The sequence below is a fragment of the Tiliqua scincoides genome, chromosome 15 (assembly GCF_035046505.1).
Source record: "Tiliqua scincoides isolate rTilSci1 chromosome 15, rTilSci1.hap2, whole genome shotgun sequence".
NCBI classification, from domain to species: domain Eukaryota; kingdom Metazoa; phylum Chordata; class Lepidosauria; order Squamata; family Scincidae; genus Tiliqua; species Tiliqua scincoides.
This window is the reverse complement of record NC_089835.1, coordinates 298,469-316,742: the sequence shown is the minus strand read 5'-3', so window position 1 is coordinate 316,742 and position 18,274 is coordinate 298,469. Positions and strand designations below refer to the sequence as shown.

The 18,274-nt window shown below is 54.6% G+C and overlaps 1 protein-coding gene across 1 annotated transcript; it reads right to left on the bottom strand.

Annotated features, from left to right (window-relative positions):
* Positions 1 to 2,625: 2,625 nt before the first annotated feature.
* Positions 2,626 to 4,095, bottom strand: CHRM1 (cholinergic receptor muscarinic 1). Its single transcript, XM_066610373.1, has one exon. It carries the CDS (start codon positions 4,063 to 4,065, stop codon positions 2,626 to 2,628), a length of 1,440 nt encoding a protein of 479 aa, XP_066466470.1. The 5' UTR covers positions 4,066 to 4,095.
* Between the last annotated feature and the right edge of the window lie 14,179 nt (positions 4,096 to 18,274).

Genomic DNA, 18,274 nt, shown 5'->3' with positions numbered 1-18,274 from the left:
CCCAAGGGGTGTGTCCGGTTCTTCTTGGGCAGAGTTTTTGGGTGCAACATATACCTGTGAGCTCCATTGTCCACCATGGGCATCTGGCCTCACAGGTAGCCTGGGGCTAAGAGCTCTACAAGAGTAACTGACCCAGGTGAGAGATAGGGATTAATAGAGACAGCCAGCTAGCTTCATTGTTTTATTGCTGATGTGCTTCCTAGATGTTTATGCCTCTAGCATTTGCTGCCTTATGTAACCTATTGTACTTAATAAACTAAAATCCCTTTTACTAAGTTGTTTCATTGCCTGTTGGGAACAAAGGTTCAGAATCCTGCCTAGCTGTTCAGCAAGCTACCAAGTGCTCATTGAGGTCTAGTAACTTGAGAACTGAAGCTTTAATTGGAGAAAGCGCTCAGTGCCTGCAAGGGATAGAATTAAGCCTAGAGGGTCTCAGTGTCCCTGGACGGAGGCACTGGCACATACAGGGTGGTGGCAGTACTACTGGACAGGGGGGCCTTGAGGGCTTTAGGGTTTGAGAACCAAGAACTCTGAGCACCCCAAACTCCCCTAAGTTTACGACACTGAACTATCAATTTATAAACACTGGAAGATCAGTGTAGAGCAGGGGTGCCCAAACCCCGGCCAGGGGGCTACTTGCGGCCCTTGGGGACTCCCAATCCGGCCTGCAGGGAGCCCCCAGTCTGCTGGCCCTCTGGAGACTTGCTGGAGCCCATGCTGGCCCAATGCAACTGCTATCAGTGTGAGGACGACGGTTTTCCCTCTCACGTGAGCTGTGGGACAAGGGCTTCCTCCACTGATTGCTGTTTCATGGCTGTGATGCAGTAGCGGCAGCAAAGGAAAGGCTGGCCCTGCTTTCTGCAAGACCTTTTATAGGCCTCGAGCTATTGCTGTTGACCTTCATTCATTTACATGTTCCATCTCTAATATATTCACTTATGTAAATTTATTCAAATTTGAAATGTAAATTAATTCTTTTTTCCCCAGCCCCCGACACAGTATCAGAGAGATGATGTGGTCCTCCTGCCAAAACGTTTGGACACCCCTGGTGTAGAAGATGGTGCCGTTATGCACACCGTCATTCAGCTAGCAAACTGCCCTCCCTACTTTTTGTGGTGGGATCTGCCAAGACACACAAGACAGGGAATAAGGGGGTTTGAGTTTCAGTGTCTGAAGGCAAAAGGCCCAACACGAAGTCAGGCACCCTGTATGGTGTCAAGAGCTTCTGACTCCACACATAGTCAAGACCCCCAAGGGGGGGTGGCAGCTTGTCTCTGCTCTGTGCCTAGAGATGCACCGCACCGCTCTGTGGGATGCCCGCCTACGGAACCTGACTTTACAGGGAACCCCTGAATTAACAGGCTTTGGTTTGACAAGCTCCAGAAATCCCAGGCATTCATCCACTCCATGCTTCCTGTTTTTTTAAAAGGTTGCACACTGAGGCAGGAGGTGTGTGTAAGGGGTGTGTAGCTTTGCCTGCACTCTTTAGACCACTGGTTCCCAACCTGTGGTCAGGGGACCACAGGTGGTCCATGATACCGTAAGAAGTGGTCTGCAAGGTCTCAGGAAAAAAAGATGATCACCATTGATCACTTCCAGCGTCTCGTCAAGTGAGCGCTCCCCCATGGACTACTGCAGTGGCGGCTGTGGCTGTAGGTAGTCCATTCTCCGCCCTCTCTGGTGCTTGCTGAAGTGCCGGCTGCCAGAGGGTCCGTTCTCCACCCTTTCTGGTAGTCTGTGGAGGAGAGCTCACTTGGCGAGATGCTTCCCCATGGACCACCAGAGAGGGTGGAGAATAGACCCCTTGCAGCTGGGATTTCCAGTGTCTCACCAAGCGCTCCCCCATGGGCTAGCAAATGGCATTTTTCTGTATGGTGGGGATGGAGGTGGGTGCATGTGGTCCCTGACTAGTCCAGTGTTTCTGTCAGTGGTCCACGGGCTCCTAAAGGTTGGAAGCCGCTGCTGTAGAGAAAATGGGAAGTTCAGTGCAGTGAAACCCTTGGATTTAGCAGACTTTGGGCGCTGATGGACACCCTTTTCCCTCCACTGAAACAAGAGTCCACTGTAATGTGGGTCATCCCCCCTCCCCTGTGCAATGCAACACGTGGGTTTTGACCTTTCCTCTTGTGTTCTGAGTACTTAAAGAACCTCCTGTTCACAAGAAGAGCCTTGCTGGATCAGGCCAAGGGCCCATCTGATCCTGTATCTCACAGTGGCCCACCAGATGACTTGGAGCAGACAACACCATACCCTCTTACCACTCCCTTGCATCTGGCATTGAGAGAGAGGCTACCTCTGAAACCCAGAGGCTGCATATAGTCATCATCACTTGTAACACGTGATGGATTTTTCCTCCAATTTTCCAATCTTGGAAGGGGATGACGGCACAGACAGACCGGCAGTCATCCGACTATGCAGGAGGAAAGGGAGACGGGCTCTCCGAAGATGAGAAAGTGGGCTCAGGTTGCTTATTCTCCCAAGATTCGGGGCGGCTTATGCTGTGCACAATAAAAAGTATACACACTCCCCAGCAAGCACTGCGAGTCCCTCCTGGCTCCAGTCACCCCCACCGCTTTGTTCCCGCTGCCCTCTGCTCACCTTGGGCTCCCTGCATCTGCCTCCCACTCAGTGGTGCAGCGTCCTGTGGGAGACGGCGGCCCTCCTGGGCATCTTCCTCCAGTGGCTTCGGTCCCAGCGGCAGCGCAGCAGCATCCCGAAGGTGGTCCGGAAGGAGCGGTTGCAGAGGGCGTAGCAGAGGGGGTTGACGGTGCTGTTGACGTAGCAGAGCCAGTAGCCCAGCTTCCAGAGCCCTTGCGGGATGCAGCCCTGGCAGAAGGTGGACACCAGCACCATGATGTTGTACGGGGTCCACGTGACGATGAAGGCCAGCAGGATGGCACTGAGCGTCCGGGCGGCTTTCCGGTCCTTCAGCAGGGAGACCGTTTTCCTCTTGGTGAGCCGGTGCCGCCTCCGCGGCTGCCTGTTCAAGGCCTGGCTCTGGGCTGTGGTGGGCGCCTTGCCTGTCAGCGGGATGGGCGCCTGCTTGAGCCTCTTGTCCACGCCTGGAAGTGGCTTTGGGGCTCTGACGGCCCTTGCCCCCACCCAGTCCCTGCCAGTGGCCTCCTCGGCCTGCGGCGGCGGCTGCTGCATGATGGTGCCGATCATGGGAAGCCGGAAGACGGCCGAACACACAGTGTGGACTTCAAAAGGTCGCTCCTCTCCCTCGGAGGAGGTCAGGGAGTCGGCAGAGGCCTCCTCCATGTCCTCCTCCTCCTCTGTGGTGTTCCAGCTGTCGTTCCTGCTCCGGTTCAGATGGACGTCCTCGGATCTCCACCCAGGGAAGCAGCAGGGTTGCGCCGGAGCTGTGGCTGCGACCGAAGGAGATGTGAGTGGGTGTGACTGCTCTGAGCTGCTGCTGCTGCTGCCCCCCCTTGGGGGTGCTTTGGGTGCTGCCCGCTGGCTGTTCAGGCCGGAGCCCTGGAGCCCAGACAGCTCTTTGGCTCTCTTGCGGGTCTCTTGGTAGATCCTCCAGTAAAGCGCCACCATGATGGTGACAGGGAGGTAGAAAGCAGCGATGGCTGTCCCAAAGGTGATGACGGGCTCCGAGAAGAACTGGATCTGACACGTGTCCTCCGGAACGGTCCGCTCCCCAACGAGGTGTTGCCAGAACAAGATGGCAGGCGCCCACAGGATAAAGGAGATGGCCCAAGCCAGTCCGATCATCACGGCCGCCCTCCTGGGGGTCCGCTTGGCTCTGTAGGTGAGTGGCCGGGTGATGGAGAAGTAGCGGTCAAAGCTGATGACCAGGAGGTTCATGACGGAGGCGTTGCTGGCCACGTAGTCCACAGCCAGCCACAGGTCACAGGCCAGGCTCCCCAGGGCCCAGTGCCCCATGACGATGTAGGTGGTGTAGAGATTCATGGAGATGGCCCCAATGATGAGGTCGGCCCCGGCCAAGCTGAGCAAGAAGTAATTGTTGACCGTCTTCAGGTCTCGGTTGACCTTGAACGAGACGATCACCAGAAGGTTTCCCACGACTGTGACCAAGGAGAGGACCCCTGTCATCAGGATGATCAAGACCACCTCCCAGAGGGAGTGTCTGTCTCCTGGGGACTCAGGGCTCAGGGGCTCCACGGTGCGATTGAGCGGTGCTTCAGAGAGATTCATGCTGCTGCTGAGAGGCCTTTCCTCATCGCCTTCCAGGAAGGCATTCCACATGGGGGCGAGGGGAAGGAGCTTCCACAAAGGGCATGTGGGAGGGAGGCAGAGTGGCCCACACAGGTTCTCCTTCAAGCCAAGGGCAGGATCTGGAGGGAGAAAAACAAAGGTGAGCCGGGCTGAGGGCGCCAATGTGGTTTGGGGGTTTGCCGAAAAAGAACCGAACCGTCTCTGTGCTCCTTCTGTCCACACCAGGGGCAGGCGCACATTTTTGGCAGGGGGGCCACATCATCTCTCTGACACTATGTCAGGGGCTGGGAAAAAGGCCCCCACAAACTTGTCATTTCAAGTTTGAATAAATTTACATAAATTTACATACATTAATACATTAGAGATGGCACTTGTATGAATGAATGGATTTTACGGAGCTACTCAGGCAGGCATAAGAACATAAGAACAGCCCCACTGGATCAGGCCACAGGCCCATCTAGTCCAGCTTCCTGTATCTCACAGCGGCCCACCAAATGCCCCAGGGAGCACACCAGATAACAAGAGACCTGCAAGGCCTCCTGGGAATTGTAGTTTAAGAACATAAGAACAGCCCCACTGGATCAAGCCATAGGCCCATCTAGCCCAGCTTCCTGTATCTCACAGCAGCCCACCAAATGCCCCAGGGAGCACACCAGATAACAAGAGACCTGCATCCTGGTGCCTTCCCTTGCATTTGACATGGCCCATTTCTAAAATCAGGAGGTTGCACATACACATCATGGCTTGTACCCCATAATGGATTTTTCCTCCAGAAACTTGTCCAATCCCCTTTTAAAGGCATCCAGGCCAGTCGCCATCATCACATCCTGTGGCAAGGAGTTCCACAGACCGACCACACGCTGAGTAAAGACATATTTTCTTTTGCCTGTCCTAACTCTCCCAACACTCAATTTGAGTGGATGTCCCCTGGTTCTGGTGTTATGTGAGAGTGTAAAGAGCATCTCCCTATCCAGGCAGAAACAGGTGAGAACTACTGAACCGTTTGCCACACGCCTCTTGCACAGTGAAAACATACAGACCAAGCCAGAAACACCTGGAGACAGAAGCTGTTCCGAGGCAATGGGGGGGGGGGGAGGTTAAAATAATGCTGAAAACACATGGAGACCATAAAAGGCCTTGCTCTAACTCGGCCCACAGTTTGTGTCTGGTGGTCACGGCTGGCAGTTCTAGGTTAGCACAGGCTTCAACAGTCCCTGACGAGCCGGAGGCTCATTGGAGACTGGGGGCTCCCTGTGGGCCAAACTGGGGGTCCCCAAGGGCTGCAAATGGCCTGTGGGGCGGGGTTTGCCCACCCCTGGGCTACACTGCAAATCTTTAAACCAGTTTCATGCCATTTTACAAACCCTCCTCTGTGATGCAAGTTCCTTAGTTCAGGGCAAAACTTGTCAATTCCCCAAGTGCTTAAGAACCTAAGAGCCCTGCTGGATCAGGCCCAAGGCCCATCTAGTCCAGTTTCCGGCACCTCACAGTGGCCCATCCGATGCCTCAGGGAGCCCACAAGACAACAAGGTGCCACTTCTTTGCATCCGGCATTCAGAGAAAGCATGCGTCTAGAACCCGGAGCTTGTGTATGCCCATCAGGGCTTGCAACCTGTGATAGACTTTTCCACCATCAATCTGTCCAGTTCCCTTCGAATGGCATCAAAGTGCCATCACGACATCCTGTGTCAAGGAGTTCCACATATTCTTTTTCTCCCTGCTGAGAATAATACACTGTATCTTAATTTTTTCTGCTGTGGCCTGAGTCTTTTGTTGACACAGGTAGGCACCAATCTGGAGGCTGCATGCACAAGCCAAGGGGCTGAGGTTGCACATGGATCACGTGGATGGTTCTGCCAGGAGAGGCTGGGGCAAATGGTGAGCCGTACAAAACGGACTCAACAGACTCAGGGCTTTTGTCTTTCCTCTCCAAGGCCAGGTCCACCTGCTCTGGGGGACAGAAGGAGAGAGGGAGGCAGGCAGGAATGGAGCGAGGGGAGATGCCATGGGCGGATGCAGAGGCCCTGCCTCCCAGGAACATCCCGCATTAAAATATAAAAATGTGAAAAATAAATCAATAAAGCTCCAGCAAAAGAACAGGCAAAAGTGAAATGGTTGGTTGGTTGGCAACCTTCAGTCTCGAAAGACTATGGTATAAGCCTATAGCATCCAGTATTCCCAGGCGGTCTCCCATCCAAGTACTAACCGGGCCTGACCCTGCTTAGCTTCCAAGATCAGATGAGATTGGGCACGAGCAGGGTAACAGTTGCTGTCTAATTGTGTGGTCCGATTTTAGAGCCTTTGCCCTTCCGGTCTCAGCCACCAGAGGACACTGTTCTCTGTCCTGATCCCTCTGTAGCTGCCTAACAGCCCAGTCCTATCCACACTCTCTTGGGAGTAAGCCCCATGGACTCAAATGGGACTTACTTCTGAGTAGACATTCATAGGCTTGGGCGGTAAACCAGCCTGTTAAAGAAATGTCTGCCCTCAGCAGCAGAGCAGTCCAAGCTGCAGGGAATCACAAAGACAGGAAGCCCCCCTGCAGCTTTGGCCCAGCAGGGAAAAAAGGAGGGAGAGGCAGACAAGTGGGGTGGGAGGTGCAGTCCCTGCCTTTGCTTTTACAGCCCTGATTCAATCACTGGCAGTCTCTCCAAGGAAGCTGGCGCAGAGCCTGCCTGAAATTGCCGCTGCATGACTGTGCCTGGCAATGCTGAGCCGGGGGAACTGAGGGTCAGACTCAGTGGGAGGCAGCCTCCTGACAGGGAGGGAGATGGACCCGACCTGAAGGGGAGAGCCCCCAGCATGGACTTCTCCGCCTCTTTCCCTTGTTTGTTCCCTGGGGGTGTCGGTGGTGGTTGGTGTTTCCAAAGAGGAAGGAACTGCTTGCTGTTCCCTTTCGAATTGACCTTTGTTGTTTTGCTCCCCTGTGTGTCAATATTAATCTTCATGTGTTCAAACAGCACTGCCTTCCCCTTGGAGGCACCTTGGAAAAGGAGCCAATCGCCGGAGACTTATTTTTCCAGAAAGCGCTCTGGGGCTGAAGGTTAGTGGGAAGCCGGGCCTGCTCATTCATAATTCTGCTCCCATTTGGGGACCTGCATCTCTTTTTACACCGAAAACCGGTTCTGGATGATGGTTCGTATTTTCAGGGCTGGCTCGCCTGTGAGGCCGAGTGAGGCTGTCGCCTCAGGTGGCAAATTGATAAGCCTGCCTCCTGCCCGCTTGTCTTCCTCTGTCACTCTTCCTCCTGCTTCCTGGAACTGGGAAGGAAAAAGCAGGATGGAGCGAAGAGGAAGTGTAGAGGATAAGAGCTTGTGTAGAGACTTTCCTCGCCTCTTCTGTTTCACATTCACAAAACGGGGTGGCTGACAGGCTGCTGGGTAAGAAGGGAGGCTGTGCAAATTGGTCATGCCTCAGGCACGCCGCTCCCTCGAGGCCTCAGTCTTCCCATCTCCACTATGGGCATAATAAGACTTGCTTATATAGGGGGTTGTTGTAGTAAGCAGAACACTGCAGTACTGCCTGGGAGACATTTGGCAAACCCAGAAAATGCTGTCCATGTTCATGCACTCTCCGCAAAGAGTTCCTAGTTAGCCAACTTCTGCCGACTCCCGGAGAAGGTGCATCGCCAGGAGAGGAGCGCAGGTGCGCACGGCTTGCGGATCAGGCCGAGAGCAGCATGCGCCCAGGAACGCTCCCTCGCTCAGGCGTCCAGCCGTTGGCGGAAAAATATTTACATTGGCTTCGAGGAATGGAGGTCTGGATGTCATCATGGAGGTTCAGCTGGGGAGCAGCAGCTCCGTCTTCTTTCCATCTTGGGGAGGGTCAGGCTTTCTCTGCCCTACCTGGGAATGCAACACCTTGCGGATGTGAGGATGGAGCTGCCCGGAGCTTGTGGGGAGAAAGAAGGACTGGAGGGAAACCGTATGTGCCAAGGACCCACCTCAGAGGGCTGCGTGTCATAGGGAGAAGGAAAACAAAGAGTGAACATAAGAAAGGCCCTGCTGGATCAGGCCTCTCGTCCAGCTTCCTGTATCTCACAGATGTCTCAGGGAGTACGCACAAGACCACAAGATCCTTGCTGCAACCCCCCTGCATCTAGCATTCGGTTTACCCCCCCCCATGTGAAGGACAGAGGGGGGGACCCAGCGGGCAGCGGTGCTGAGGAGGAGAGGGGGGCAAATGTGCAGGTGGAGGCCCAATCCCTGCCAAATCTTGGGCTCCAGGATCTGAGCTGAGGCCGAGTTCCGTTCTTTGCCAGGGCAAGCAGGCAGGGCTGTTTGGGGGAGGCAGGCCTTGGCGCTGTCACGGGAATCTGCCTGCGCATGTTCTTCCTCAGGCCGTGTTTATGGAACGAAATCGCAGAGTGACACGTCCCCCCGGCTGCTCCCTGGTGGCGGCTGCCAGTGTGAGTGAGGGGAGAGCGGTTCTATTTTGGGGGTTTGCACGCAGAGGTTGGTGCAGGCCACTGGGGAAGACGTTGGCGGGAGGAGCCGGCTGGGCTCTCCATTGGCTCCCTTGGGAGGCGGGGGCATTCCGCAGGGGACCAGGCGGTGTTCCTTGGCGGGTGTTGTCAGCCTGGCATCGTTGTCCTGCCTTGTGGGGAGGGATCGCGCTGAGAAAGCACTTGACTCTGAGCCGAAGGCCTCAAAAACGCCCTCATCATTTTAAGCCCTTGTGAGACACTTTTAAAAAAGATGGTGCATCTGAGCATGTGCAGAGCACAGAGCAACAGCAGCAACACAGCACTGGGGGTTTCGTTTGAGCAGGGGCCAGACTGTAGGTGGGCAGCAGGCACTCCTTGCCAAGCCGTAACCTGAGGCGACAGCCTCAGTTGGCCTTGTGGATGGGCAGGATCACGCCAGTCTCTGCCCTTGCCTGCTCATGGCTGTCTGTGGAAGGGCAGCGCCAGCTTGTACTCTCTGCCGTGGGGCCTCTTGCAGAGGCTCTCACTCTTTTGTTACGCCCAGGCCTCCCTAAAGCTGTGGTGCCCACACTTCCCTCTCCATGGAAGACGGGCCTATCGGATCGATCCTCCTTCTCCCTAAGCAGTGCGCCTTCAACGAAGAGATGCTGAGCCGAATGTCAGGAGAGCTCCAGGCTGTCTTTGAGCCATGCCGGGCAGCTTGCGGAGGCATCAGTCCAGCTGCCACTGCAGACCAAATTGGTCTGATGTGCACACATGGAATTGCGCCCTTCCATCTGCAGACACATCCGTTCTCAATTTGCGTCCAGAGAGTCAGCGACCGTCTGCCTGTTTCGGATTATTCAATTCCTCTCAACCTAATGGCCCTAATTGGAAACAGGCAGCCCTTGTTTACAGCTCGAAGAGGGGTCTGGCCGGCATGTCGAAAGTCAGTGGAGGAAAGTTGCGCAGGGGGATAGGCCTGGATGGAGAGAGAGGCTCAGGTTGGCCCAGAGACCCCGGGAGGGGGGAACGTGCATCCTTCCAGTGTTCCACCCCACATCCCTCCCTGCCCGGCCCCGGCTGGGTTTCCCTGTCTTGGACAGCTGTTTGGTAACCATGAATACCAGGAAAAGCTTCAGCTTCACCGGCTGGTCAGGCTCCAAGGACTCTAGCTGCAGCTTTGATCTGTGGTCCCAATCCCCCCAATATTGGAGGCATATTGTATTGGCAACCTTCAGTCTCGAAAGACTCTGGTATCGCGCTCTGAAAGGTGGTTCTGGCACAGCGTCTAGTGTGGCTGAAAAGGCCGATTCGGGAGTGACAAACCCTTCCACACCGGGAGCAAGTGCAGTCTGTCCCTGGTCTGTCTCCCTGGCTATGGGCCTTCCTTCCTTGCCTCTTAGCCTCAGACTGTTGGCAAAGTGTCTCTTCAAACTGGGAAAGGCCATGCTGCACAGCCTGCCTCCAAGCGGGCCGCTCAGAGGCCAGGGTTTCCCACTTGTTGAGGTCCATCCCTAAGGCCTTCAGATCCCTCTTGCAGATGTCCTTGTATCGCAGCTGTGGTCTAACTGTAGGGCGCTTTCCTTGCACGAGTTCTCCATAGAGGAGATCCTTTGGGATCCGGCCATCATCCATTCTCACGACATGACCAAGCCAACGCAGGCGTCTCTGTTTCAGCAGTGAATACATGCTAGGGATTCCAGCACGTTCCAGGACTGTGTTGTTTGGAACTTTGTCCTGCAGGTGATGCCGAGGATGCGTCGGAGGCGGCGCATGTGGAAAGCGCTCAGTTTCCTCTCCTGTTGTGAGCGAAGAGTCCATGACTCGCTGCAGTACAGAAGTGTACTCAGGACGCAAGCTCTGTAGACCTGGATCTTGGTATGTTCCGTCAGCTTCTTGTTGGACCAGACTCTCTTTGTGAGTCTGGAAAACGTGGTAGCTGCTTTACCGATGCGCTTGTTTAGCTCGGTATCGAGAGAAAGAGTGTCGGAGATCGTTGAGCCAAGGTACACAAAGTCATGGACAACCTCCAGTTCATGCTCAGAGATTGTAATGCAGGGAGGTGAGTCCACATCCTGAACCATGACCTGTGTTTTCTTCAGGCTGATTGTCAGGCATATAAGATTGTCAGATTGTCAGGCTGATTGGAGGCATATAAGAACATCAGAAAAAGATTCAGAGATAGACTCATCCTGAACTTGGAGGTTCCACATTGTCATAATGACTAGTGGCCATGAATAGACTTGCCCTCTGTGCGTTTTTCTAATGCTCTTGAAACAGAGAACGGCCCCATATTCTTCACTCCAGGATTGTGTCAGACCCTTTGCTAATTTTGGGGAGTGCTGCCTCCTCACCCAGGGAGGTTTGCTCAACACTTTTCCGACTGGCCTTCAGGGGACCACTGACTCTGAGGTTGATTGGAGCAGTGGTTTGGTGGGGTGCCCACCTCCATCGCTTCTTGATAGGACGGAAGAGGGGAATGGAAGTGTGGTGGACAGGAGACCCTTCTGAGGCTCTAGCCCAGGGCTGCTTGAACCCTGCCTGGGGGCCAGATCGCAGGGATTTGTCCGCCCCGTGAGCAGACCATCTTGTTCCACCTCTGTGTGGCTCCTCTTCTTGGTAGTCCTGGGCACCAGGATGCTCTGGGCAGTCGTGTCTGCTTGGATAGCCTGTCGTGCAACCTTCTGGGATGCCAGGTAACAGGTGCAACTTCCCAGAGCGTCCTGGTGCCCAGGTCTACCAAGAGGAGGAGCTGCACGGAGGCAGAACCAAAAGCTGCAGTTCGGACAGAGACCACATTTCCTAGTCACAACTTTGGGCGCTACTGCTCTGTCCCACCACTCTCCTCCACTTCCTCTTCCTCTCTGATTATCTCTAAGATTTCCAGCTCCGACTGCAACTATCCCTGGAGATCTTCCCCCGCTCTAACAGGTTATGGTGTTGGACGTTCCTGGAGGAGGCCCTGTTAGAAACCTCCAGGGCTGCTTTCAGCCATCACCTGGAGTGGGATGCAGATTCCTGGAGACCCCAGCCCAGACCTGGAGAGCTGGCAACCCTAGTGAGAAAGGGCTGGGGGTGTTTCTCGTTACTGAGAAAGAGGATGGGGGTGTTTAGCATGCCGCCTGAGGGTGGAGAAACCACAGGCCAACCCTGGCAGGGTGGCAGGTAGGGTCTGCATGTGACTACTGAGTGGGCAGGGAAGGACGCTCTGCACACACTCAGAGGCACTCTGTAGAGTAACCTGGGCCTTTTGGATGGAACGTTCCAGTCTGAGATTGGAGGACTGAGCCACGTTTTGCTGGGAATACTGCGACTCCCTGGGGGGCTCTCGGCTTCTGCCGGCTTCAGAGTGGGAAGGAGGAAAGACATGGAGGATGCGCTATTTTAGCACATGTGATTGGAAAAGTGGGGATGAGTGGCAGACGGTGCTGCGGCAGGTGGTTAATGTCACTGTCTGTGAGGACAAAGGAAACAGCCCGTCCCCTGGAACGGAGCGCAGAGTCTGTGCCTGGAGTTTGCATCCCTTTTCTGCCGGGCTCTCTCTGACGCCCCTTCGCTCAGCACGCGCTTCCCATTCCACCGAATCCTCCGGTGGCTCTCAGGTCTTCTGTTCCAGAACTTTGGCTGAGTGCCAGCCTGCCCCAGAAGCGCACCCACCAGTGCGGCCAGTCGTGGCTGCCCTGCTGCAGAAGCAAAGTTTGGGGAGCTGGAAAAGGGGCAGGAGTGGGCCAGCTAAATTATTGGGGGGGGGCTGGAGCACACCTCCCTGTGAGGAAACGGCCAGCATTTGTAGAGTTGTTTAGATCAGAAACAGGGCAGTGAAGGGGGGGAGCGCAGGCGTCATCAAGGTCGATCAATTGTCAGTGGTTGGGAAGGGCCGGCCCGACCCTGAGGCCAGCTGAGGCTACTGTCCGCAGGTGACTGTGGGATGCTCACTGCCCACCGGCCTCCACTGCTGCTGCTCCTTGGTTTGGGAAAGGGAACAAAGCAGGAGGAGGAACAACAGAGAGAGTAGGCTGGATGGAGGCAGAGGCCCCCTTACTCTGCCTCAGTTGGTCGCGTGGCTGGGCTGTCTCAACATTGTCCACTGATTAAGGTCATCTTAATGACCAGCTGTCTGGCTTTGGGTAACAGATTCATCCATTATTGTGAACTCCCCTCCAGTTAAAGGACAGTGAAGTCAGATACACGCCAATTAAGTTACCGTTTTAAAAGAAACTCAGGGCGCAATCCAAACCTGCTCTGGAGCAGGCAGGCTGGCGGGCCTGCGCTGCGTCCAGGGCAGGATTGGGGCTGAAAGCGGCTCAGCCTGGGGCAAGCGGAGTTGCTTCCCCTTACCCCAGGTAAAGCCACAGCAGCCCCAATGCGGCTGCTCAGATCTGCACCGCCTCCAGAGGTAGTGCAAATCTGAGCAGCCTGGAACTGCCCCAGGCTGCCTGGGAATGGGGTTAGGATCCGGCATAACTGCAGGATCCTGGCCCCGCCTCCCACTCCCTGCCTGTCCACGTCGGGAACACCCACCGCCCGCCCTCCCTTTACCCCAAAATGCCTCCTCCCCCCTGCCCCTATGTCCGTGCGCTGGCCTAACCCCGCTTAGGTCTTCACAAAAGTGCTTTAAGGCACTTTCACGGCAGTGTTGGGCCAGCGCAAGGCCTGGCTTGGATTGGGCCCGAAGTCATTGTCGTGAACAGGGAGGTGGATTTAAGGTAAAAATATGAAATGTGAAATTGTATTAATGCTAACGGTACACAGGGGTGAGCTACGCCTCTTCTTCCGTAAACACTAATATCATTTCCTGTTGACAAGGGTGTAAAAATGTCAAATTGTGTTCCTTAAATACTTGCAATGTCATTCTACATGGAGAAATTGTATGGGGTCATGGATAGTCCATAATGTTAATTCTTTTGGGGTCTCACAGTATACTAATACTAATATATACGAAGTATATACTGTGTATGTGTGTGTGTGTGTGTGTGCGTGCGTGCGTGCATACATACATACACACACACACTTCCAGGAGGTTATTATAAATAAATATAAATTTATGTGTTTATTTATTTACTTATTTATTGTTTGTGGGGTTACGGATAATCCATAATATTAATTCTTTTGGGGTCTCACAGGCCCCCGGCACCTTATATATATATAAACTCTGCCAGCTGGCTTGCCTCTCCTCTCCTCCACACTTCCTGTTCTCCTCTTCCTTTCTGAATTTGTGGAGGTGGACAGTCAGCGCCTGCATCAGTCTGGCCCTTGGGCGGATGGGCCGCTCTTCTGTCTGCCTGACGGCAAAGTGGACGAACAAAGCCACATTCTTTGTTGGAAGGAAAAGAAGCCTGCACGGTTTTGTCTCTTTCTCATCCGTTCCAGAAGGAAGAGCAGGTCATCCTCGGAGAGCAACGCCCCAGAATCAAGTTTGGATTCAGGAAAACTAAGCAAGTTCAAGACCCATCAGTATTGTGCAAAATAATGCAAGGCCATGGCAGGGGGGAGGGGGCTTTATTGCTGAACCCCCACCGTATTTCCTGTCCTGATCGTGACCCTCCTGGGCAGTGTACTAATCACAGTTAAAACTTCAATGGACTTCCAGTTAACTTGAAATGGCGCACGGGTGGTGGTGGGACGGACTGAGACCTGGATTCCTTTTGCCCTGTGAGGCAGAAAGAACCTGGAAAATAAATGCACCCTCTTTGCCCTTTTGTTGCCCCTCCCTGAAGGCAACCAAGTTCTGCGCACTTTCCTGCTTCTTTCAGTACCCCCTAGAATGAGATTCCCTGCTTGTATTTCTCCCCAGCTTAGTTTATGCCAAGCTGCAAACGCTTTCAGGTGAGGGAGCAGCTGCTCTGCTGCAAAAAGCTTGAGGAAGAGCCCGGTGACACCTGAAAGGCTTGCAGATTTGGTGGCCTTCTGCCGTAGAGGTCCACCGAAACTTGTGCCATGATAAAGAGGGATTTGGCTCACCTGGGGGCAGAACAGCTCGAAGATGAAGCCTTGGCTGCTGGGCAAGATGCCCTCCTGCTGAGAACGGTGCCACCCCTCCGAAGCGAGAGAGGAGGGCCGCCACCCTGTCGTCGCTTGCATGGTTGGCTCCTAGGTCAGGGTCCGGCTGTCTCCGTCTCGGTCGCCCATGTTCTGAGGAGGTGCGGCTCCCTTCCCAACCCAGTCCCTGTTCTGCTCTGGCTGCTGGTGGAGTGAGCGAGCGCAGGCAGGAGTGGGGGAAACACCCAGCTCTCCTCCACTCCCTCTGCTGGATATCGGGCTGCGTGAGTCTTCCCGGCGCTGTACAGGGATGGCTGCGGCATGACAGATATGGATGGGTCTCTCTTCCTTTGTTTTGAAACAGACCTCAGCGTTGGGGGCCGGGCGGTGAGTGGGACTCCTGTTGTGCAAGGCGGGGGGGGCGGCAGAGGTCAGTGGCAAGGCTCTTGCCTTGCATGCAGAAATCCCCACTGATTCAGTGACTGGCAGCCTTGTGAGGAAGGGCAGAGAAAGAGGCCTGGGGAACTGCTGCCAGCCAGTGCCCGACCGACCAAGGGCTGGACTTTGGGCTGCCAATTTGGAGCTCTGCCTCCGTCCCAGTTTCTGTGACAACGCCAAGGCAGCGTGGCAGTGGCAGGGGGCAGCAAACTGGTCCAGAGTGCACAATGAAGGTGGGGCTGCTGGGGGCAGCAATGAGTCTGTTGGCCCCTCCACTGGCAAGAGGGAGTGGTGCCGCAGGCCAAGGTGATGCGTGTGTACAGGGCCAGCCAAGACCTCCAAGCACCACAGTTGCCTCCAAAGCCCCTTGCCAGGCCAGCTGCCACCCCCTGCTCCCAGGCTTGTAAAGGATTAACCCATTTCTGCCCAGCCCAGGCCTACACATTTGCTCCCAGTTGCATATACGCGACGCTGGGCAGAAATGGCTTAAGCAGAAAAGGAAGTGGAGAGAAAAGTGCTGGGCGGGACCATCCCCTCTTCCACTCTGCTCCCCTCTTTCCAAAGCCAGCCCACCACTCTTCCAGTTCCTTCTTGGTTTCGTTCCTCTTCTTTTCAAAACCAGCCGTCAAGCCCTCCTCTCCTCCACTCCGCCCCCCCTTTAAATATCCAGAGAGCAGGAGGTGGGCGGTGGAGGCTGGTCTGTGGAGAGTGGTTGGTGTCTGGAGGCTTTGCCCTGGCCCAGTGCACTCAACAGTGTGGTTTCGTGAGACGCCTGCACCGGTTTCGTGGGACCGGGAGGCGAGAGGGAGGCCAGGACTGCTGGGGCTGTGGAGACCTTGCCCCCTTCTCCAGAACAGGAGCGGTGTTTACTCCGGCATCCTCGGAAGCAGCTGTGGCGTTTAAACATCGCTCCCTGGTCCAGGAGTGAACGCCTGCTTGTGAGAACTTGCAGCAGGGACGAGATTGATGGGCTCTGCTTGCCGCAGGACACAGCTGTGTGTTTGGCGGTGGCTGCAGGCTCTTGGGAGGAGAAAGGGCTTCTTGGCTGCTGAGAGACGCCGGCCAGGAGGGCAACCCAGAGGTGCCGTCTGGTTGTTTGTTTCCCCCTGGAAGTGGGAGGCGATCTGTCCCACCTGCCTGGCGTCCAGCCCCCCTTCCCTTGGTTGGCAGTTCAGTTATTCTCTTTCTCACCCCAGTTTGGCTGTGAGGACAGAGGGGGTTTGCAAGGTGAACCTGGCTGGGAAGAAAGCCTTGCTCCACAGCTCCTGGCGTGGTGTTGGGATCCTGCACCCTCTCCTGGTGGAGAGGGATCCTGCACCCTCTCCTGCAGCCAGTGCTGACCCCAGAGTGCATGGGGGCCCCTGATGCCCCCCCCATGAACTCTTGGACACTCCTCCGGTCACAGAGGGTGTTCCCTGGTCAGGATTTCATTTCTGGGCAATGCAAAGTGTGCAGGAGACACTCATCAGATCTGAGTGTGAGATGCCTACCTGGAGATCCAAGGGCCAGACCTCCAAAATGGGGCCTCACAGGCCTGAGGGCAAGAGGCCAGGAACTGTGCTACAGGGCAGCCCCACGACTGGGCTGTCTCCAGCTCCGATCTCTGCAGCTGAATGCTCAGTTTCCCTGTGCACCTACAGAGAGATGCGGAGCTGCAATTTTTTATTTATTTGGTCCATTTATATTCCAACTTTCCAAACAGAAAAAAAAAAAATCAATCTTAAGGCAGCTTCTGAGGCCAGCTTCACATTCCCCGGTCTTCGTAGATTCCGCCATCCTGGGCTGTCTCTCATCCCAGCTTCTGCAGCAAAACCTGTTCTTGGCCCTTGGGGAAAGGGGGCTCTGGGGTCCTTCTGTGGGGGGGGGGGGGGTTAAATGGAAACTGGATTTCAGCAAACAACCTGGGACAGCTGGTGCCACATCACTACAATGTATTTAGAACTAAACCCCAGAAGTATGGCCTTTTTTTTTTTTTTTTTAACCAAAGAAACGTTTTGTCTGTAGCATAAAGACTATAGTGACACTTTGTACATGCTCAGAGGCACTCCTTTTAAGAGCTTCACCTCTTATGGCATGTCATTATGAAAAACATTCTGGAATAGAATTAATTTCATGTAGTGGGGAGGGGGCAACATGGGAAAGGCACTCTGCACAAGACTCAGAGCCTGCCTCTTTTTGATTATTGCTTCTCATAAGAACATAAGAACAGCCCCGCTGGATCAGGCTACAGGCCCATCTAGTCCAGCTTCCTGTATCTCACAGCGGCCCACCAAATGCCCCAGGGAGCACACCAGATAACAAGAGACCTGCAAGGCTTCCTGGGAATTGTAGTCAAGAACATAAGAACAGCCCCACTGGATCAGGCCAGAGGCCCATCTAGTCCAGCTTCCTGTATCTCACAGCGGCCCACCAAATGCCCAGGGAGCACACCAGATAACAAGAGACCTGCAAGGCTTCCTGGGAATTGTAGTTAAGAACATAAGAACAGCCCCACTGGATCAGGCCAGAGGCCCATCTAGTCCAGCTTCCTGTATCTCACAGCCGCCCACCAAATGCCCCAGGGAGCACACCAGATAACAAGAGACCTCATCTTGGTGCCCTCCCTTGCATCTGACGCCATGGTATTAAGAGGCCAAATCCCGCAGCACCTTCTCAGGTCCCTGAGCTATCAGTTAACTCTGAGCTCTGTGCTTTGTCTGTCCATCCGATTTAGATTGTTGATGTCACTCTCTGCATGTTCACTCAGAAGTGAGTCCCACAGAAGTTCAAGGGGACAAACCTTCAGGTAAGTACATAGAACTACAACCTCAGAGTGTTCCAACTGCTCTGCATCCCTCTCTGGGTGAAATTAATCACAACACAACAGCCCTGTAAGGTAGGCCAGCCTCCAATATTTGATTTGTGACCAGAGGCTGAGAAAGAGTGGTTCTGCTTTCAGGCCATCTCCTGACAGTAACAAGGTTCACACCAGGACCTTCCCAGGACATAAAGGGAAAGTTGGAAGGGATCTGGCAGGTCATCTAGTCCAACCTGCTGCTCAGTGCAGCGGCCACCATCCAGCCATTGATTGAAAACCTCCAGTGGGGGGGAGCCCACAGCTGCAGGGGGCAGAGTGTTTATGGAGCAACTGTCCTCTTCTGCAGTTTGATGAGACACGGCCTTTTGTTTAAACCCCACCAACTGTTTTCCTTGCACTTGGCGTTGGGACTCCCCCGCGGACTCTCTGGTCATGGATCTACTCTCTGCTGAATCCAGAAACAC